This window comes from Calypte anna, chromosome 2 (assembly GCF_003957555.1).
Source record: "Calypte anna isolate BGI_N300 chromosome 2, bCalAnn1_v1.p, whole genome shotgun sequence".
In the NCBI taxonomy this organism is placed as follows: Eukaryota; Metazoa; Chordata; class Aves; order Apodiformes; family Trochilidae; genus Calypte; species Calypte anna.
Window position 1 is genome coordinate 43,482,084 of NC_044245.1, and position 23,983 is coordinate 43,506,066.

The 23,983-nt window shown below is 38.2% G+C and overlaps 1 protein-coding gene across 1 annotated transcript in view; it reads right to left on the reverse strand.

Annotated features, from left to right (window-relative positions):
• The window catches only part of CNTNAP2 (contactin associated protein like 2), an 816,026-nt gene that overhangs the window by 109,275 nt on the left and 682,768 nt on the right, over positions 1–23,983 (reverse strand). The window contains exon 14 of the mRNA XM_030444894.1: positions 6,035–6,191. Coding sequence (XP_030300754.1) covers positions 6,035–6,191 — 157 coding nt within the window. The remainder of the gene's footprint in view (positions 1–6,034; positions 6,192–23,983) is intronic.

Consider the following 23,983-nt stretch of genomic DNA (forward strand, 5'->3'; position numbering starts at 1 on the left):
CTAGACATTAGGTGGTATCAGTTTGTTATAAAAAGGTAATAATCAAGTCCCAGAGATAAGTAATGCAGGAAGAAAAGAAGAGAAAAGAGAAGTACTGTTTTTAAGTCTCATAATACACTGAATCTCCAGACTCCTAGTGTCCTCAACCTGTATTACTTCAGGCTGGAAATCTGTCAGGTCCCAGGAGCAACATATGTACAGCTGTTGTCAGTTCTTGGATGGAACACCTCTAAAGGAGAAGAATAATGTAGGTGGTCCTGGATTTGCCTTATGCTGGACTGGAACTGCCAGCTGTGTGCTATACATTCACAATAAAATATAAACATAGGGATAATTCCAAGACAGCAGGTGCTCTCCTTCAAAGTCTACATAAAACAAGCAGACTGGTCATTTATTGGGCAAGAGATGCTATGCCCTTCATCTGCCCCCAAAGTAACTTTTAAATCACTCACATGCATCTTACTTACTCATTTATGGTAGCATGAACACTGAGGAAAAACCTTTTGTGTTTGCAGACAACCTTGTCTAATAGAGCCCTTTTTGACCTTTTCCCCTACTACAATAGTTTTAATAACCAGTCTGTAACATGCAGAAATTAACTTCCTGGCCTCTAGGTATCTGTAACTGGAAGTTTCAGCTCAGATCTATCAATCACTTGGAAAAAATGTACTACCAGCTGTATCAAATCTAACTTTTACTGGGGTCTGAATGCTTGACATTCTTTAGTCCTCTTCAGATTTTTATTCTGTGCTAGAACATACTGTCACAGTGCTAAATTTTGACTGACTGGAATTATCACAACTATAGGTGCCAATGTCAATATACAGAGGAACTCCAAAAGGCAACCCTAAAAAGCAACAAAAAGGTTGTCTGGATTTATAAGAGTACAAGAAAAACAGCCCTGTGAAGTAATGCAAGTTGCAAACTAAGTTTAACCATCATCACACACAAAACTAATTTATTTCTAAAGCATAAATAAATAAAAAAAGTTTTGATATTTCCACTTCTAAATGGTGAACAGATATAATTACTGCACACAGTTACAACACAAAGCACAACTACTATTTGTGTTTTCTGATATGTAATTTCAAAGATAATCATAAGGTCTGCAAATATGTTGCATTACAGTTTACAAAGTTGTGTGTCCAAATTCCTCAAAATTTCCTAGAAATCAAGGTTCATTGTCTACCAAATGCCAGGCAAATGAGCAGTACATAATGAATATTACTATATAATTTTCTGGTGGGGTATTTGTTTTGTTTTGTTTCTTTACTGGTTTCATGTAATACAAACCAGCATGTTTTCTTGTTAAATACAGGCCTCTGTATTTTACCAAAAATGTCTATTTTAACAGGTACTTCTTAAAAATATGGTTACATTATATAAATACTTGAGTTTTGTATACAATCAATACGTCTGGGTAAACTGGAATTTTTTCATATATATATATGTACACATGCATACATATATATATATAGTCTGTTTATAGTCATGCATGTGCCTCCTTGCAAATTTTAGTCCTTTTAGGTATATTTATATTTGACCCCAGTTGCTTCTTGAGATTTCTCTACATAATGCTATAAATATTAGGCAAATTTAATCAATTAGAGCCAATGCTGGGTTCTCCTTTTGTTTTTCATTTTGGTTTGTTTTGGGTTTTTTACATAGATAATGTATAATGTAGTCACTTTTAAACACATAACACCTCTATGGGAACTCCAGTTGCTGCCTAGGTAGTAAAGTAATGGCAAAAAAGCATCCAAAGATGGAAGCATCTTATAATGAAGAACAGGAGAAGCCAGTATCATGTAGCTAGCCAGGTGTCTCTGCATCAGCAGCTCTGAATGCTCTGAGAGTGCACAAAGTTTAAAGGCAGATGGATTTTCAAAAGTTCCTAAAGGAGTCAGGAGCTGAAATATCAGTTATTTCAATGGGAATTAGTACATACTATACTTAAACCTTGATGTTTACCAATAGTACCAGAGCCTTAAATATCCTGTTAAATCTGATTACAAATGACCTACCTGCCATTGCCACAGCCGCAGGCTGGCATTTTGATATCCAACCCTGTTCCTGTCACTCAAACAAGCCACGTCAATCTATCTTTTCCCATGACCTGAAACTGTCTTCTGAAACTCCCATTATAGGAGAAGAGTTGTGAAAGGAAAGAGCCTCCTATTCTGCAGAGTGTTCTGGCAGACACCTCAAAGAAGTAAAAGATTTTTGCAGGCTCTGGAGAAATTTTATTTTTCAAACTGTGCCAGAGGATAAACAAGAAAAAGAGGTTCCTTCTTTCTGTTTTCATTGCTCTTTTCCTCATTTTTCCAAACCACTGCTATCTTCAAATTCTCCTGAATCCCTTTTGATCATCTGTAGGGCCACCAGATCATTCTTGAAAGATTTGCAGTCACATCAATACTTGAAAGTGAAGTCCTTGTCCTGTTTGGAAACCTGAGGTGCATCCTCATCAGGAGGTGCTAAAGGAAAAAGCTTCTTATGTCACCTTAACCCAGTAAAGCCAGACACAGCATCATATTATGTCTTCTCACATATTGTGGCTGCTACCTAAGAAAAAGTAAGGAGCCTGTGTTGTAGAAATTTAGGCTAATTTGGGTGTTTAACTGTCTGTAGAGGTGAAAGGGAACAGGAACTAAAATCTCTTTGCAAACCTTTACATTACTTAATTGGTACAGTTTGTCTATCTCTACAATGCCAGACCTTTTTTAAGGACCTGCACGAATGCTGGTAATAACAACAACAAATCAAATAGGATGTGTTTTTTTTTAAAAAAAATCTTTGCAATTTACCTAAAATTATTTACATGAAGGATAATTTGTTTAAAAGCAAACCAGAGAATTCTATGCTACTAATAACAGCGACCTCATTAGGATCATGTAATAAGGATTATCTCCTCCAAGTTCAATGGCACTGCTTCCCTAAAAAGAAGAAATCAGGAAAGAAGTCCAGGAGGCATGGATGAATGATGAACTCCTGGCCAAAATGGAACACAAGAGAGAAATCCACAAAGAGAGGAACAAGGACAAGTAACCTGGGAGGATTACAAGGAAATTGTTTGTGAAACCAGAAACCAGGTTAGAAAAGTTAAAGCCCTTCACCTTTTATTCCCATAATTTTCACTCAGCTTAAGCCCTTCACCTTTTATTCCCACAATTTTCACTCAGCTGACTTCTTTTCTCATTTTATTTCTTTACCTTTTCTAATACAGTTGTTTGCTGTAGCTGCTGCCTCTTTATTAGTGTCTTCCCTCCCCCCCCCAAAAAATCAACCAAACAAACCCACAACCCCACCACCAAACAACAACAACAAAAAAAAACAAATAGAAAAACCCAAACACACTCAGATAAAAACTTTTTCCACACTGTCTAGCCAGCAGCAGAAAATCATCATGGGCATGCCACAACCAAATGTGATGCTTACAGATATGGCTACAATAAACAATTACTACCTAAGTCCCACTAGGTCTCTCAGTCCTACTTTGGACATTTACTCAGTCCTTCTGGTTTAGGAGAATGTTATGAAGTTCAACAGAGAAAAGTCTTGCAGTGGGGATAAAACAATCCTATGCACCACTATATGCTGGGGGCTACCCAGCCAGGAAGCAGCTTGGCAGAAAAGGCGCTAGAGGTCCTGATGGATGCCAAGTTGAACATGAGCCAATTGATTTGTCCTTGTATCCTGGACTGAATTATGCAAAGGTTGGCCGTGAGGTGCTCCTTCCCCTCTACTTGGCATTGGTGAAGCCACACCTGGAGGACTGTGTACAGCTCCAGGCTCCCCAGTACAAGAGAGAGAGGGAGTTACTGGAGAGAGTCCAATGAAGAGCCACTAATATGAGAAGCATCTCTCTTGTGAAGTGAAGCTGAGAGGATTGGGACTGTGCGGCCTGGAGAGGAGAAAGAAGATTCAGGGGAATCATCTCAACAATGTGCATAAATACCTGAAGGGAAAGTCTATAAAAGAGAGAGCCAGACTCTTGTCAGTGGTGCCCAGTGACAGTACCAGAGGCAATGGGCACAAACTGAAGCACAGGTTTCCTTCTGAACATCAGGGAACACTACTGTGAGCATGACAAACACTGGCACAGGCTGCTCAGGGAAGCTGTGTCTAGACGTGATGTAATGTGGCGTTAATACATTGAAAATAGAAAAAAAAATGCCTCCTGGTTCAGCAGCAGTACTCTGGCTTCCCAGTTTACTTTGCTCTGTTAAAATCCACAAAAGTCTGGCTCTGCAGTTTTCTGTTTACACTGTTTAAAATGTATCAAACCTATTTCCAGCAAAATCTCATCAACAGACGCCCCTCTTATGTCAGGACTAAAAAGATAAAATGCTAATAATACTGGTCACCAGACCATCTAATGCAAATTGGTAGCAACTACAAGGATTCCAGAAAAGCTGAATACAAAGGGAAGACCTGCTTGTACCAGTTGGCAACCTCTGGCAATAATTGATGAAAAGAAGGAACTTTTTACTATATAAAAAGTCAGAGGAAAAAAGGGAAAATCAGAGGCGAGAGGAGAAGCCAGGGAAGGAAGAAAAGCAGCACCAACGAAAGGCAGAGCATCAGTGACTTCAAAGAGACAGAGATCCCTGGGACAAGGAGACTTTCTCTGAAGGGTGAAAAAACCCTTTTAATTGTTCTCTTTCTTTCTTAATAGCCCTTTTCCCGGTGTGATTAGTTTGTTTAAAAAGCTGTTAGCCCTGTGTCACTCCTACTATTAACTCCTTCCCAAGACTTCTTTCAAAGGTAGTGATGTTTTTCCCTGAAATAAAATCGTGACACATAGTCCTGAGTAGCTGTCTCCAGATGGCCCTGCTTGAGCAAGGAATTTGGACTAGATAACCTCTGAGGTCTCTTCCAAACTCAACTATTCTGTGATTTTGTGTTTCTCCCTACTCTCAAAAAAAAACCAAAACCCAAAACCCCCCCCAAAACCCCAAATCCATTACTATTACCAACAGGTTTTTATTAATGGAAAATGTGTTCATAAAAGTATGGTTCCAGTTGGTCACTGAACATTGCATACCAGGTAAAATATGATGCTGCGAGTTATGAGAAAAGAGTTAAAGCTTACAAAGAGAGTTAAAGCTTACAAAGAGAGTTAAAGCTTACAAATAAAGCATTCTCAGAGCACAGAGGGTCTCCCACAAAATGATGATGATCTTTATGTAGTGGCTTCATTGTTAGAGTGTTTATGGGGAATATCACAGATGCAGGTTTAATTCTCTTTTCTGCCTGAAGGGATTTAAACCTACAGCAATTATCTCACAGCAAACTACCCATTTCTAGGCTGGAAAATACTCTCGAGCAGGACTTCCTCAGTCTCTCTGTTAAGCTTGTCCCACCTGTGATGAACCAATAACCATATATTAAGAGCAAAAACTACAATTAGTTTTCACTGTCTCAGCCTGAATGGGCTATATGTTTGTACTGTCAACCAACAGGGCAACAAATATTTAAATCTGTCATGTAAAGTGCAATAGTTTCCTCTGAAAAGCAGAGCATCATTCTGTAATATTCTTTCATCCAATTCTCAACATATTTTTCTGATGAAAGATGGATAATGAGGGCTGGAGTCACTAGATGAGTAACTTGAACTCCCATTTCTCACATTCAACAGGCAAATGCAGGCAGTTTTCTCCTTTTTTATTCCAAAAAGAAATAAAATTAATTATTGTATTGTAATACTAATCAATATGAAGTTGCATGGGAAGCCAAAATGCTATTTTTGATTGTTATAACTATTAGGACTGGCAATCTTTTCTATAGCTCAGTGGGCTTGAAAACATAATTGTACTCCTTTACATTTGACAGTTACAGACACCATAAACAAAAAGGAAATTAAGAGATGGGTAGACACCTGGCAGTAGGAAGTATCATAAGATTTTTTCTTTGCCTTCATTCTTTGGTAGGAAGTAAAACATATAAATAAACGACATTTAGAATTATGCCAACAGTTGTATAAGTTAAGCCAACCTGGTCATTCTCACCTTGTCTTCCTGTAACCACTCACCATTGCTTATAGTCAGCATCACAGTTGCAGTAGTACTTGGGATCAGTACAGTTGCGTTCGATGCCACAGGCACATTTTTGAATGCCAGGTCCCGATCCACCCCAATAGTAATGCTTCTCGTTGGCTTTTCCAACCCACCAGGTATATGGATTCCCTTCTGCAAGGAATGAAAATGCAAGGTTATGATGCATCAAAGAGCTACAGCTCAATAGTTGATTAACTGGGCTCAGATGTTTAATATGTGAGTGTTAACAATGCACAGCTGGAGACCATCCCACATTTCTGGGAAATCAGCAATTCAGAGAACCTTGCCAAGTAAGCAGGACACATTTTATTTTCTGTACTAGTGCACTCTACAATGATTTAAATTAATTATTATTATTTTTTAATCTTGTACGCTCCTTGTTTAGATTTTTAATCATTGTCAATTCATATAATGAAAATACGTGGGCAGGTTCCATAATTATTTTCAATTAATTTCAATTTAATATATTAAGGTATCAGAGGGATTATAACGTATTTGATCACAAATGTTTCATAGAAAGGTGCATTCATTCATTTTAATTTTCTTTCTCTCTCCTGTTTTTTTTTTTTTTTTTTTAAATAATAGCATTTAATTGGAAATTAATCTGTCTTCACTGGAAAATAAACATGCTCATGATTTTGTCATCAGCTAGTCCAAAATAAAGTATAAAGAGATATAATCAAACTCCAAAAGCATCTTAAAATTTTAAAAAATGTGGTTTTTTTTTTTTTTTTGGTTAATACTCAAGTAAAGGTCATCTGAACTTTGGTATAATCACATTTCTTGGCACTGGGTTTGTAACCTAACATTTTCACATACTGCTTTAAGTTTATTTCTAATGTTTTTGGACTCACTAAACGTCTTATGTGCAAATAAATAAATAACTCTCCTGTTGTCTAATGTGTAACTTGGAAAAATGCCCTTACTGAAAAGTTTCTTTTTATTCTTCCAGCTCTGCAATATATGAGCTAACCCTCAAATCTATGCAAATAACTCAATTGGTCTCAATGTCCTTATCCTAGTGATTTCTCAAATTTAGTAAACACAACTTTACTCACCCTAGAAATATGTTTCTTTAAAATGTATTTTTTCCTCACATCTAACCTGATGCCGTTTTTATCTCATTAGGTCAAATGAAACTATTTGTATATAATTCATTATTTATAAAGTTTACAAGTAAAACCCCACATAACAGATACTCTACTTTTTATCATTTGCTGTTTGTTCATCTGACTTACACATCTCCAAAATCCATAACCATAATCCTAAATATAGCCCTCTCACAATTAGATTTGATTATCTAGATCACAGATCTACTCATCTCAGACAAAGGTTGGAAGTCTTTTACGCAGAACTCCTACTGTAAATTAAAATCCAGAGATAGAGAGGCCAACCAACTAACTGCAGACATGTTATAAACAACCAAAACTCAGAAAGACTGTCTCAGGTCTCTGAAAACACCTTCTCTGTTCATTGCTTTTAAATTGTTAAACATCAAATAAAATAATTCCACTGAAAATACAGTAATGTGAAAAATCTGTGGTGGCTGAAGTTTTTTACAAGATGTTACTATACTTCACAATATGATCATTTAGGTTTAGTGCTAATATGATGACTATGGTGATAAACTGACTTGATTATAGAGTTTAAATTGGTTATTTTAGCTTCTGTGACTTGATTATCATAGAACTAAGTTCTATAAGAAGCTGCAATACAATCTTATCTGATTTGAGAGTACGTAGTCCTGGCTTCCAAAATATTATTTAATAAGCATGTAAAAGTAAATGTTGCCTTTCCACAGGGTATGACAGAATCACATAGTGGTACAAAACCCAATGACAGCTTTAATTATATTTGAAGTGCCTATAGTAATTTTTTTCCTCTCATCTTTGAAGTTAGTTTTCATGACATTGTGGAAATTTGAATTTGATTCAAAATTCTCTTTGTTTACACCTTTCCTGTCAAGCGAAAGATTGCACAATTAAGTCAGCAAGCACTTTACTGGGAAGCAAACTGCTAATTAAAGCACCAGCAGAAAATAAATTACTTAGAATTGTCAAAAAGAAGATTAATAATTCAGGAACAGGTAGAAATTATTAAGGCAGATGAAAGGGAGATCAGAATTACAGCCTACAGTGACAGGTGTCACAGACTACTATGACAGACACAAAAAGGAGATTTTAAAACTAATTTAAGTGACAAATGGCATACAATTTAAACCCAGAATATATTCTACAACTGACAGAACCATTTTTCACATCTATTGTTTCTCGTGTGTATGTACACTAGCTAGGGATCTGGCTCCATTAGAATGTGTGCTTGTTCATTCTGAAGAAAAGACCTACCTGCAAGCTTAAAAACACAAATGAATTTAAGATACTACCATGCATGAATAAATTTCCAGAAAGGTGAAGGAGGGCATGTATAATGTTAGGGGGGTTGCAGTCAGCACATATTTTCTTAGACATCCCCACACCCAGTAATTCCAGCACTGCCCCTGGGGACACCACCAAAAGTTTGCCCAACATCTTGTGCTAGGACTTGACACAGAGGGGGACTTTAGTACACAGCTCTCATTAGTTGGCTACCATGCAGTGGGGCAGACTTCATGTAAGGACAAAACTCCATGCAGTGGAATAGGATGAGCCTCACATCAGAGGCTCATCACATCCTGCAGCACAGGGGCCCATACAGGAGACTCCCAATCTCCTTGATAGTCTGTGGTTAATAAAAGAAAAAGGTGTGGAGGTACTGTTGTGTCCCTTCTGCACTTTGAAAACAGCTCCTTGTGGCCATCCTGTCTTACATCAGCCAAGAAGAAAAAGAACAGCATTTTGTCTAATATTCATAAACTCCAAATCAGAAATGCTATGCAGCTCTACTTCAGACACTATGACTGGGCATAACAAACTATTGGAGACTAAAAAAATGGTGGAAAAGAAAAAGATTAGAAGGGAGAAGGATGTGTTATGTGAGTTAGAGGTATCTAGAAATAGGGTCACTTTTCCCCTCTCACATTTCATCCTCTTTTATACCCCTATCCTTTGGAGGATATGAATCCTCCTGCTTTTCAGCCCTTTGCTTATTTTGCTTGCTTTGGAAGCTACTGCAAAAGGTTAATGCAAATAAAAAAAGTAGTGTAATCCAACATGAAGGCTGACCATTAATAGAGACTATTTTATTATACATTAATATTCAGCTAGAATATCAATACTATTGGTCTTTTGGCATTAAAAGCGTATAAACTCAGTTTAAGGACAAATGACACTGGAGGAAAAACTCAGACAGAAAAGTTGTCAAGTGCATTGAGATGACAAGTAATGCCAGAAGATGTTCCTTACGAGTCTGAAGTTATGTTTTCTTACCATAGGAGCCTTTTTGTTGTGGTTTTTGATTGCCTTTTTTTTCCTCCCAAGATTTTATAGACAAATAGCATCATGAGAAAGAGGTACTCTCTAGCTGACTTGGGATTTTGGTTAGAAGCAAGTCTTCATGCAGAAATGAAGGTATGAGAACAGTCTTCTAAGGGCAAAATGGTTCATCTTATTTTAATGGGGCATGTAGACATAGAAGTATGGCCAGAATGTCAGATTCAAACCATATTTCTAGTGATTCAGACCCCACTCTCACACACACATATACAAGTCTTCAACATTTACATGCAATACAGCTAACAGTGGTTACACAATGGCTTTGCAGTAATGGACTTCTAGTAAACTCAATGTAAAATACGAATTCTTACTTAAATATACATACAATGTTAGTCCAGATTTTTGGTTATTAAATCAAGGCATGTAAAAAATCTGATAATCAGTGTTTTCTATCAGTAAGTCCTCTGCTTCTACAGAATATTCAGAAAAATGTAAAGGACTAAGGAAGCTTCTTTGTATTCTCACAGATCCCTGGGTGTCATAAAAAAGCAATTCCTTCTTTACCTTATAAATGTATCAGTGTGTGAACCATTTCATTTAATTTAAAAATATATCAAAACAAAGTTAATGTAGTGTGAATAGAACTCTTAACAGTCAATAATATATTTATTTCTAACACAGCTGAACAGTCTCAAAATGTATAATTTTTGAATGCACATTTTATATTATACTGAGCATTTAATAAAATCAGTTGTCTTTATTATTTTTAAATGCAATCAATTAAAAAAATGGTGTTACTTTCAACATTTTAGGGATATTGTTTCAAAGGTGTTCAGTACCAGTAACAGAAGCCACAATACTGAAAGAATTCAGATTAGGGAACTGAATAAAGTGGGCAGATACTCCATGATGCTCGACATTCAGTATGCTCCATTCACAATACATCACTCAGATGATGACTCTATTTATTTGTAAACTACCTCAACAGGCTAAATGCATCTCCTTCCAGCAGCAATTTTTTTCCCAGATTCTTAATTCTTTCTTCATTAAAAGACAGCAGTATTTTCTAGGATCTGCTAGGATCTGCAATGCCTGGCTGACTGCCACAGCTACTGAAGGAAGACTGGAAATGTGTTGCTTCTGCTCAAAGAGAGGAGGTTGTTCTCCACTCCAGCAGTTAATATTATGCACCTTTTCCAGTTTCTGGGAACAAAGGAGCAATTGTACAAGTCTCTTTCTTTGGTTTCCCATTCTAACTCTTTCCCATTCCTAGCATTTTATTTGGGGAATAATAGCAACAAAAACTAATATTGGCAGCACTGATAAGAATGTAGCCTGTCTCTCCCAGAATTCTGTGCCTGACATGGGCAATGACAAGCAATATTTAGAGATAAGATTGGAGTTTGGCTATTACTTGTGGTTGATTATCTTTGCACTCCCTCAGCATCCATTCACTGCATTAAGGATGCTAGGGGGTATATTTCTCCCTTTTCCTGTTAGTGTCTGTTTATAGATCAACTGCCCATGAATTTGCCCAATTCCTTTCTGAACCTGTATACTCTATCTGCATCTGCAGCCTCCTGTGGTGAATCAAAGCAAGCTACAACTTGCCCTGGATAATGAACTTCTGCTTCTGCATGTCAGCAAATTTTCCTGACCTCTATCTGGTCTTTAAAAACAAAAGGAATGGTATAAAGAAAGGCTAAGAAAACTTTTAAACTTGAGCCAATGTCTCAGAACCTCTGAAAAACAACATGGTCAAAACCTGTTCACTGGGGACCTGGACTGATATTATTGACTATATTTAGCCGATCCCCTGAAAGAAATTAGGTGTTAGTTTAATTGACTGGATAGCTCTAAACTGAACTACTGAACTTTTTTTTTTTTTACTTTTTTTTTTCTTTTTTATAGAAAAGGAACCATTAATATTATGTATTCCCTAATAAATAGTAGGGAATATTAACAATTATCCCACTATATGTATAATTTTTATTATTTTCAGAAAAGACGCTTTTGTTGAGTTCACATTACTTTGTTAATGGAACAGATTAAAACAGGTTGAATTGCCCAGTTCTTGTTATTGACAGAACGGGCCCAAAGATGTCTTTCAAAAATGTATTACAATAGGTCAAAATGAAAGCTATTTCCCTGGCATAATGTACTATGATGAAATTAAAGACAAAAATCTCAAAAAAAGTCAATCTGCACATATGAAAAGTAAGGTGTGATTCTTCTGGTTTTGAGTGAAATACATTCTTTACACGTTCATTCTACCTTAAGCTACACTGAAACGTACAGTACGTTCAGCCTCTCACAAGAGTAACTTGATATTAGGATGCGGTTCATTAGATTCAGTGCGGGCATTCTACCAGATATTGAATTGAAGAAATAGGCACTGAAAGAATAATTTTGTAACTGAAAAGTTCAGCATGCTAATGCAGCTGTGCCCTAAACAGTGTTCACCTTGCTTCTTATTTCAACCTTTTTTCCTTGCACCATCAGAAGTACCTATTCCATGCAGGTCAAAACATTTCTGTGAATACTATGAGCCATTTATCTTTGTTTCTGAAGACTTGGTATTTTGAAAAAAATAAGCAAATATGGTTTATTTTATTCATGCACTAAGTACACCCGCATTTCCCAATTTAATATTCTTAAAGTCGAGGGTGTTAAAGCTGTGTGGGCTTTGCTGACCTAGTTAATTGTGTGCTGAATTTATTTTGCTCATCTTCATTATGTATTTTCTTAAGACTAAAACGAAGCTCATTAGACACTCTGCAGGTTTCCTTCCATTGCCTCATGTCACAGAAGTGTTCAGCTAGACTGAACAAGCAGCTGCTGAGGGGTTTCATGGCAGTAGCAGAAACTCCCAACTTAAGATGCTCAACTGTACAGCAGATTCTGCTGCTGCTTGTATCCCAGGCAAACTGAGAGTTGTGTCAGTTTAAGTGATCACCCAGAAGGCCAAATTATTTGAAACTGAGGGAATAGAGTTGAGAGAAGACTCTGGCTGGCTGGTCACATTTTCAGATTTCAGTGAAAGTATCTGTGGTTCAGAGACATTTTATCTTAATGATTCCTTAAGTGAACTTTCTAAGATAAAATGTCAGTTCATATGTATTAAGATTGTTTTTCTTTTTAACTAATTTTTTTTTTCCATTTTTTCAGGAATACTGCTTGCTCTCTGTTGTGCTGTGCAATATATACACATTAATTTCATACGACAATTTAAAGTGAAGTAAATTCTTCTGTTGTCATTGTCATTTTGTTAAGCGATATATCATTTTTCCTTACACCCAGATAGGAAAAGTATAAGGAGTGCTTAGTATTCTCAAAGTACTAAGCTTGCATCGGTATGGTGCATTCTACTACGGACAAAAGCGTTAGATCAGCGAAACCCTCATGGCAACACAAATTGAGCATTTGAATACATGGGAAACTTGGAAAAGAAAACCAACATTCAAAACCAAGCCATGACAAGGAAAACAATAAAAAAGAACCCTTGGCCACTTCAGAAAACTAGGACTACCTAATTTATAGCTGCTTGAGAGATTAATGGAAATTTCAGTTTGTTTTTTTATGATAACTTTTATTCCATAGGTATTTCTGTCTGATTTAGTTTTTTGGTTTTGTTTTTTTTTTTCCCCCCATTGTGCTCATATCCAGGAAATTTCTTTTTTTTTCTTTTACTACTAGTAGCCTGAAGGATTAATTTTCTTTAGATGTTCACTGAGGCATTTGTCTATTTGACAGTATTTGCAAAAGCTGTGTAAAAGATGTAAAAATTCAAGATTTAAAATCTGCTCAGAAACCAAACCCTGAAAAATATAATTTCTCAGCCTGCATTTTAATATAATTGGTATGATTTTCTGTCTAAATTCCAATTCTGTCTAAATGCCATGACATTCTATTGCAACAACACTAAGAAGTATTTTTCCCCCCTCTTAAGATTCAGAATTATGTCAAACTTAAAAAGTGAACTACAAATGAAAAGCATTGTTAAGATTCTAATGGAAAATGAAGATAAATTTTGGAAAGCATACAAAATACTGCTGATGATTTTTCCTTGAAATACCAAAGGAACATTTTCAATGAATTGTGTCCCAAATCTCAGAAAATGTAATATAACACCCTATGCACTCTTTTCTTAAGAGCACCTACAAATTAACTTCTGTCCTTTTTCTCCACATCCATAAGGTAGTGCATGTCAGCGGAGGCAAGGCTGACCATCTCTATAACCAAAACTAGAAGAACTTCCATTACTTTCAGTATCAGGAACTAGAATTAGACATTTAAATTCCCAGTCAGGAGCCTTGGCTCTACCACAAATCCAGGAAAAAGCTCCTGTGATCAGTTCTCACCATACTTCTTAGGCTTCAGTTATGTTTTGGTACATAAAGATTGGATTAACTGAGAAGAGCTTACATTTTCTCATCTATGTCCAGTAAAGACAATGTAATGTTAGGGCTTGGACAATAGGACCAAGCCAAAATTGACCTCTATATGAATCCTGTGCTTGTATGGTAGACCTGAGGCTTGGACAATGGGCCCAGGCCAGTGTTGCTTTGTATGGAAATAACAAAAATAACTGACATTGTTTCCTTGTATATAAAAAATAACTGACATTGCATCCTTGTATGAATCATTAAAAACATCATTGTTTTATCTGTTTATCAGAAATAATTGACTAAGTACTTCAAAAGAGTATGATAAAGAAACCCAGCCAACCACACCCTGGACTCTGGCCCCATCCTCATCATGATTGGTCAACAATGAACCAGGTATTTCCACATAGTGTAATACACAAAGTCATCCTGACTTGTAGGTTGTTTAATATATAAGGCTGGACCCCCTTGCAGCAACTTTGGATGCCTCACCTATGGGTGGACACCCTGCATAGGATTTTCCCACTTGCCAAGAAGGGTTCTTCAAATCCTCACTTCAACGGGGGCTACGCAGTGACTGTGGATCTGGATGATGGTAACATATGCAAGTGGTGATGAATCTCTCTTAGTAACTATCCTTTCTCTTATGTAGTAATGACTTGATGCATTACCCTGTATGTTTTCTGCTTGCTTAAGTGACTTGTTCTGTATTTTTCTTATTTCATTGTATTATTTAGTTATCACCAGTAAAACACACCTACTCTTCTCACTCTGGTGTCCAAGTTTCATTACCATCCTCAATCATCAAAACAGTAGAAGAAGGGAACTTATTGAAGCTCATGCCTCACACTGAAGAGGCAAGAACATGGAAGAAAGAACTTCTAACATGGAGAAACAGCAAAACATTGATGGGTTGAGTGATAGAAATGGCAAAAAGTTCAAGATCATCCAGTGAAACCTGATCTGATGCTTTTTAGCAATGAAATGTTTCTTAAAAGTGTATGTATGGAAAGCAATCCATAGCTAATCTGACATTATTGCATTCATTTATGAATTGTACCTTGCATCCTTTTATATTACTTGTGTATAATGTTATTATTATCAATTATAAGTAAGTCTTCTGTGTAATAATCCAAAATCCTATACACTCTAGTTATATTATTCATAATTTATCAAAAGTAAATAACTTGATGTTTAAGAAATCCTGCCACCCATGCTCTGGACTCTGGCCCAGTCCCAGTCATTGCTGGTCAGGAGAGGAACCAGATGTTTCCACACAAGGTAATATTCAAGTCATCTTGACTTGGTTGTTTAATATATAAGGCTGGAGCCCCTTGCAGTGACTTTGGATACCTCACCAAAGGTGGTGGATGCACAGAGTACGATTTTCCCACTTACTGGCAAGGGTTTCCCTAGCGACTGCAGATCTAGGTAAGGGTAATGTATGCAAGTGGTGATGTATAATAGAAGTTAGATGTTTAATGTGAAATTAAGAGCTCAATATTAGGCTTGACTTCCCACCAGTGTTCATGTGAACTCACACCAGGGGTTAACAACGTATTGGTCCCACACGGCAAGATGCCGGCCAAGTGCCTCCTACCACAATCAAGAGCAAGACCGGGTTGGCCTTTATGTTTGCCACCAAGAACTTACAGCTCTGTTTCTGGCTGCAATCCAGCAGGCGTTGAGTGGTGGGGACAGGTCATACGAGACCTTGATGTGAGGGATGGCTTCCTCAGTTATAAGAGGGCCATCTAGGATGGGAGTACAGGCCCAAGTAAACTGGCACGAATGATGAGTAAAACCAGGTGTCCACTGGGTGTCTGCTTGGTGCATTCAGCCTGCTCTCAACAATAAGCAGTGACTGACTTGACCCAGCAGTGCATCACCTGATTCCATGGAATAGCAGAAAGGGCTGGGTGACATTGTTACATGCCACAAACCAAACAATTGAATTGTGTTTCAACCGGCAATTTTTAAGATCCATTCCATATATGTTTAGTGGGTTATCCTATAAATGGGTCGAAAGATTCCCTGGGCATATATATCAATCATACAGCAGGTGGTGTTCTAATAAATGGTTTCACATTGCCACCAAATATCACACATTTTATGGATTGGTGGAACAGCTGGTTTATGCAATACCCTATAGTTACAGCAGAACCCCAAAAGCTGAGAATTTTCATAGAATCATAGAATTAGCCGGGTTGGAAGGGACCTCAGAGATCATCTAGTCCAACCCTTGACCCACTGGAGCAGTTGCTAGACCATGGCACTGAGTGCCACATCCAGTCTTTTTTTAAATGTCTCCAGGGACAGAGAATCTACCACCTCACTGGGCAGTCCATTCCATAGCCTAATCACCCTCTCCGTGAAGAAATTCTTTCTAATATCTAACCTAAACCTCCCCTGGCACAACTTAAGACTGTGTCCTCTTGTCTTGTTGAAGGTCGTCTGTGAAAAGAGTCCAGTTCTCACCTCGCTACAGCCTCCTTTCAGGTAGTTGTAGACAGCAATGAGGTCTCCCCTGAGCCTCCTCTTCTTCAGGCTGAACAGCCCCAGCTCTCTCAGCCTCTCCTCATAGGGCCTGTGCTCGAGTCCCTTCACCAGACTGGTTGCCCTCCTTTGGACCTGTTCCAGGACCTCTACATCCTTCTTAAACTGAGGGGCCCAGAACTGGACACAGTACTCGAGGTGTGGCCTCACCAGTGCTGAGTACAGGGGGAGAATCACCTCCCTGGACCTGCTGGTGACGCTGTTCTGGATACAGGCCAGGATGCCATTGGCCTTCTTGGCTACCTGGGCACACTGCTGGCTCATGTTCAGTTTCTTGTCAATGCAGACTCCCAGGTCCCTTTCTGCCTGGCTGCTCTCCAGCCACTCTGTCCCCAGCCTGTAGCGCTGCATGGGGTTGTTGTGGCCAAAGTGCAGGACCCGGCACTTGGCCTTGTTGAACCTCATCCCGTTGGAATCGGCCCAGCTCTCTAGTCTGTCCAGGTCCCTCTGCAGAGCCCTCCTGCCTTCGAGTTGGTCCACACTTCCTCCCAGCTTGGTGTCATCTGCGAATTTGCTGATGATGGACTCAATCCCTTCGTCTAAGTCGTTGATAAAGATATTAAACAGAACTGGGCCCAATACTGATCCCTGGGGGACACCACTAGTGACCGGCCGCCAACTGGATGCAGCCCCGTTCAGCACCACTCTCTGGGCCCGGCCCTCCAGCCAGTTCCTAACCCAGCGCAGAGTGCTCCTGTCCAAGCAGTGACACTCTCCTTAGGCACTCTCCTTGCAGAGGTATGTGCTCATTTTCATGTCAAAAATAAGACAGGATTGAAGGATGCTACACTTACCATTCCTGTTTACAGGAATGTTTCATCTTGGTGTAGAACAGAAGGACTGGTCGAGTGGAGGGAGAAACGGGAATTTTCACTCCCTACGTCCTCCCCATCGTCTAGAAAGTTACCCAAAGTCCTATTCTTCATCCGTCGGGACAGCCTGGGATACTCTCCTGGATAGTTGAAGGACCATGTACAACAGGGAAACTAGGGTTACTGAACTCTGCAAGAAAAATTATCTTGAATCACACACATCAACACTGCTTAGGGAGAAGCCTGTCGCAGTTGAGTCCTAACTGTGTAGATGACATAGTTTTTTTGAATGCAGGAGAAAGTGTAGCTACTAGTCTTTTTCTTCCTGGTGCTGCTTCAGCAAAAGCTTTGGCTACACTTAATTGCCTTGCATGTTTTGCAGCAAAAAGAGTTAATGAAGCATCAGCAATCTAAACTGCTTTAGCTAATGATGTAGATAGTGTTAGGCACGCACTTTGCAAAATAGAGCTGCCATAGATTTTCTGTTATTAGCTCATGGTTATGAAGATTTTGATGGAATATGTTGTAGGGATTTTAATGACAGATCTAGGTCTACTTCTAGGTCCACCAATGTATCCAGGAACTGATGGAAACTACCAAGAAGATTACACAAGATGGCAGATTCTTTGATCTGAACCATCTGCTGAACAGATGGGGGATTACAGGATGGCTAAGAAGTCTATTGCAAACAGGTCTTCTAATTTTATGTGTTTTCCTGTCTGTCTTAATCATAGTGCCATGTTTACTCTCCTATTTGCCAATGGCCCTGCAAGGGACTATAAATACGGCTTTTACTGTAGAAAAAAAGAAAGGGGGAATTGTATGTATGCAGTTCAACCTCAGGCATTATCTTCAGCCTTGAGGTCTAAGCTAGCAGAGCAGAATCTTTAACAACAGAGCATAGTTAGCAAAGCAGAGTCTCCAGCCTTGGGGCATAGTTAGTAGAGCAGAGCAAACTGCTTGATACATTGTAAGAAAATTAAAGAAATCAGCAGAAAGGTTTTGCCTGTCCACTTTAGGCTTCCAGCACATGGACAGGTGGTCTTAACCTATCAACTTGCTAGTTAGAGTGCGTGAACACCTCATAATAACAAATCACAAACTGTACATGTATGTGTGCATAGATGCTGGAAGTATAAAAGTATGGAGGTCTCACAAATGCTGATGCTTCGAAGACCCCCATGGTGTCAGTCATTTTATAAATTTTCTTTCCCCACTGACACTGGAGGAACCTCAAAACAATCAGGTTTACTTCTTCCTTTTCCTTTTGCCTCCACTTTTGCATGGAGAGCCATGAATTCTTTATAAAAACACTGATATTCCATATCACACTGTCTGAGAAAATTTATCATTTGGGTATTTGTTGGTTTTGTTCCTTTTTTTAAAAACTTTTAAAAAAATTATTACACACAGTTTGCACACACAGTTTTGAAGCCACAACTAGCACTACCCTATGAATAGACATTAGCCTGTTTGCATGGTAGCCACACTGCTCCTCAACCACCCATCATTCGAAATCTGAAATGTAGCCAATCCTTTTGAAATAAAAATGGCACAAAACATGTATTACCATGACTTGTAATGTGCTGTGTTCCATGCAGTAGCAATGGACTTCAAATGAGGAAAAAATGACCAGATGAGTCTCAGCACAGAGGTTTACAGAAGACTGACTGTAGAGCATATTCAAATTGAAATAAAGGAAGCTACACTACACAAAATGCATCACTCTGGGACCAATAAAGATAAAAGCTAGAGCCCCCAAACTAAGCCATCTGTTAAGCAAGGGCTATTTGAGACAGAAACAGGATGTGTAAAAGAATAAGAATCCCAAACAAGCCCTCCTGCCAGAATGCATTTGTATGGAGTATTATATCCTCTTATTAAAAAACCAGACAATATACCTTTTAAAAGCTTATTCATACATTTTAGCACACAAAGATTACATAATTTATATGAGACATCAGTAATGATGATGTTGCTGCAGAGAAGTCTAAACAAATACAAATTCCAGGGGGAAAGTGGGATAATTGACTTCAAATGTGTGACATGTTATCTTTAGATTAATCTGAAGAAAACTGTCTTTTCATTCAATGTTGGGATATGAAACAAAAATAACCAGTCTTTTTAGTTGGTCCTTTGTCAGACTTGATGATGGGCTTGTGTTTTGCTGTTTCAGTTATTTCTCCTTTAGTCAGGTTGGGTCTCATGGCTACTGTAAGAAACATATCTCTATTGATTTCTGGGAAACAGACACACATATTGTTTGGGACTGATGACAGGAAAGTTTACGTGATGTGTTTTACATTGCCAAGCTACCACAGCTTGAGCACAGTTTGAGCTCAGAGCACTCTTTTTCCTCACTGAAGCTTATTTCATTAGTCCATTCAAGCACATTTCATTCTCACATATGAGTTTCAGATTTCTCTATGGGAAAATAGAAATTGGCTAATGATGCACTTTATTGAAGACCTAATAAGGTATTATGATAATATCTTATTCTATGAGTAGAAATGGCATTTCTTAACTACTATTATATACTCACAGGGCGGACAGCTTATGCTGATGAAGTGTATGGAGCACTAGCTGCAATACTAACAGTAAAAACAGAACTCACATTTCACTGGCTGCTGCAAAAGCTTGAATTTAAAAGTTCTAAATTACTGCAGTGATGCAAAGAATTTTCTCTGCTTTGTGTGTTAAGAATTTAAGTGAGCCCCATGCTCTAGAGACATAATGACATACTAGTGAAGATAACACCATCAGCATTTTTTCCCTTGTTCAGTTCTTTGGACTTTTGCTTTGTCATGCAGTTTTCTTTTGTCAGGACTAGGAGTTTACCTCCATGTCTGCAAGGACAGATCTTTGAGAAGCCTCAGATGACTCTGAAGCTTCTCCAGAAAAAGCTGAAGGATGCTTCAGCAGAGGCTGCCTCCCAAACAACTCTTCCAGGAAGCCTCACTGAGGGCTCCTATCTTTTCTGTCAAAAAGAGATCTTCAAAAAGAGCTCTTTTGAGAATTATACTCTCCAGCATCTTTTCACCCCAGCAACATTGCAGGTGGATTGCAGCCACGGAGTCTTCTGATTTGGACCCAGGCCCAATGGACTGCCTTCCTGGCTTGACCTTGGACCTGCCTGTCACCATGTACTTGCCTTGTTTTTTATGTCTAAACCTGGCAACTATCTCTGGACCTTGACCATGACTTGATACAGAAATGCCTTCTTCAAATAACAGTATTAATGAGAAATAAATTACTCAATTCACGTATTATGGAAGTAATTTACAATGGGAGGAGTGTTTTAAATGTTTTAAACTAGGTGCAGCAAATATTTTGTCTCAAATTATCAGTTCCAGGTTCAGTCCTGTTCAACATCTTTATCAATGACCTTGATGATGGGACAGTGTCTTCTCAACAGGCTTGGTGATGACACAAACCTTGGAGGACTGGCTGACATCTCAGGAGGCTGTGCTGCCATTCAGAGTGACCTAGACTGGCTAGAGAGCTGGGCAGGTAAAATTTTAATGAATCACAACAAGGGCAAGTGGAACATCTTGCATCTGGGAAAGAACAACCCCAAGTACCGATATAGGCTGGGGACTGAGCTGCTGGAGAGCAGCAAAGGGGAAAGGGACCTGGGGGTGCTGGTGGATGGAAAGATGACCATGAGCCAACAATGTGTCCTTGTGGCCAAGAAGGCCAATGGCATCCTGGGGTGCATCAGAAGGGGTGTGGTTAGTAGGTTAAGAGGGCACCCTCTTCACTGCCCTGGTGAGGCCACATCTGGAATACTGTGTCCAGTTCTGGGCCCCTCAGTTCAAAGACAGGGAACTGCTTGAAAGAGTCCAGTGCAGAGCACCCAAGATGATGAAGGGAGTAGAAAATTTCCCTTACAAGGAAAGGCTGAGGGAGCTGGGTCTCTTCAGCTTGGAGAAGAGGAGAATGAGGGGTGACTTCATTAATGTCTATAAGCATGTAATGGGCAAGTGCCAGAAAAAAGAATGAGATGAAATTAAGTTTTAAGTAAGAGATTCATATAATGCAGACCTGATATGGATGTTCAATAAATGTATATAAAATTAACAGAAGCATCTCAAAATCAAATTGTAAACAGTTATCACTCATCAAGCTGTAAACCACATGAATTAAGAAAAACTGTAAAATATCACAGAGAAGAAATTTCTTACACAGATCAAGTTGGATCACTTCATAAATTCAGCATTAAGCAAACTATGTGGGCAAATGAAAGGTCAAAAGCCTCAAACCATGCTCTTAAGGCAGAGACAGGAGGTTTGTTCATGAAAGAAATTATTGTTGACAGGTTTTAACAGAAACTCCTTTGTGAGACTGAGAGTATAAAACCCCCACAAATTATTCACAGATAATTCATTAGTTTAAAACAAACTCACAGACAAATCCACTCCACTAAAAACAGAGATCCACAAACTTGAAACAGATGTATAATGTATTTTTTGATGTATTTTGCCTGTTAGGTGGCAAGCATGTACACCTATTGCTGTGAATAAAGTTGAAAAATACAGGGAGATTCCAAATATTGCACTGAATGAGCTGGTTTAGAATCAGTATTTTGAAGGGCCTTCATCTTTAGTTTATCATACAGAGCCCTACTTCACTTGTGAGTCAAAAGAATTTTGCAAATGGGCTGTTCTGCCAAACCCTAGCTATCACACGAGGGCTCCACAAGGACCAGAGTACTGTGAGCTCTGGAAATGATGTTTGGTAAAAGATTTTGAAAAATATGGAATAAAATGGTAAAAAGCAAACTCTTTTATAGTCTCTGAATACCTCAAGGAAAAGCAGAAATTTCAAATGTTATTATGAAATTTCCCACTCTAGAAGGCAAGGAATAAAATCAACCCATCAGTAGAAGATGAAACCAGGCAATTTAAAGCTAGAAATGAATCTCAGTGAAGTTCATTAGCCTATGGTACAATTCAATGAGAGATATATTAGAATATTTGGCACTAAAAATGTGTATAGTGAAAACTGTGATCTTTTCTAAAACATATGCTCTGTATATACAGAAAATGCTAAGCATGTTTTAATTAGGAGGTCAGATTAAGTCATTGTAAAATAGCTTCCTTATTTTATAATCTACTTTGCAAACGAAACAGAAAGATATTGGTTATCCTTGAAAACTACTTGGAAGCTTTACTGATGTAGAACGTGACAGATTTTCTGACAGTACTTGCTATGTATTTTATGTTGGGTATTCCATCATTTCTCTAACAGCACTGGATTCTTGTGTGCTTTTAGAAGTGGATCTTAAGGCCACCATTTTTGTGCTGTGCCACATTATTAGTGTTCTGCCTCTGACAGGCTCTGATTCTCCTCATGTTTCACCATCTCAGTTTTATTATTGGCTACCTGCTTCAACAACACATGGCACCGCCAAACCATGCTGCTGCACAAAGCCTGCTTAAGTTGCATCTACTCACCAGTTCCTGGTCAAAATTTACTTTCTCCATTAGTCCCCCCAAAAAAGAGTAATTTAGAGTGGAAAAGGACATCTGAAGGTAATTTACACCCAACAACTGCTCAAAGCAGCGCTAACTTCTTATTTTAGGGCACTGACTGACTTAGAAAATCTCCAGAGATTGGGATTCTGCAGCCTTTCTGGGTAGCTGGTTGTATAGAGTGAAGCATTTCAGATGAGGCACTAGTTCCCTCTATGCTTCAAGTGAGATGACACAAATATCTGCACAATGAATTAAGGGATGTTTGTGACACTGAGTTCCAGCAGACTGAACAAATCTCTGCATCACTGAAGCATTCAAGATAGGTGATAAAAAAAGATCAAGCTCTTTGGAGGAGACAGCATTTTCTTATCTTGTGCTATAATGCAGGATAAAGATGGAGTATCATACATACATTTTTGGTACACTTTCAAGTCCAGTAAGTAGTAAAGTTAACAGTTAAAGCAATGTAATTTACAAAAAATACTAGGAAATAAAGTGTGTAATTAAAGGACAATGAAAACATGCATTTGGATTTATAATTATTAAATACATGGCACTTTGTGTGATAATTAACTGACAATTACTATATGGATAACTGTTCAATTAATGGCTGCTGGACAGCTATTGCCCTAACTACTCAATGCTTTGGTCACTACACTTCAGGATCCACAAAAATGGTTGCTACTACAGCAGCAACTACAGTTAACAATTGCTATGATTCAGCTATGAAGACAGCTATAAGGGCACACAACTTGAATAAATTAACTTTTGGTCAAAATAATACCATGATCTATATGGGTCTAGGTGAGCTGGGCAATAATCTGATGGCTAGGAAGTTCTCTCTGATAAAACTGAGCATTCCTTCAAAATCTTGTCAAAAAGCGTTTCTTTTATTTTCTTTTTAAATTCTGCATCAGATATACAAATCACTTTTTTTCTACTACCTTTTACCTGGCTTCTCTCACCTCTTTTTTGTTTTTACATGGCTTCTCTCACCTCTTTTTTTTATTATTTTTATTTTTTCCCTGTAAATTAAGGGATTTTTAGTCAGTGAGAAATAAGAAGTAAAGAGCATAAAGGTGATGCGTTAAAACAAGGGAGTCCCAAATTGCCATATATCTCTGCTTAGTTGTTTAGGAAACCTTATAAGATGAGAATGGAATAAAAAAGAAATTAATTAATTAATTTAATAGCAAAAGAAACTCCCTGTGTGGTATTGAATGTATGTATGGAGTACTACTGTGTTCAGAGATGAGGCAGAAAAAACAAGAATCCAGAATGGATTACTGCTAGCTCAGTGTATTCCAATATGTAGGTATTTGT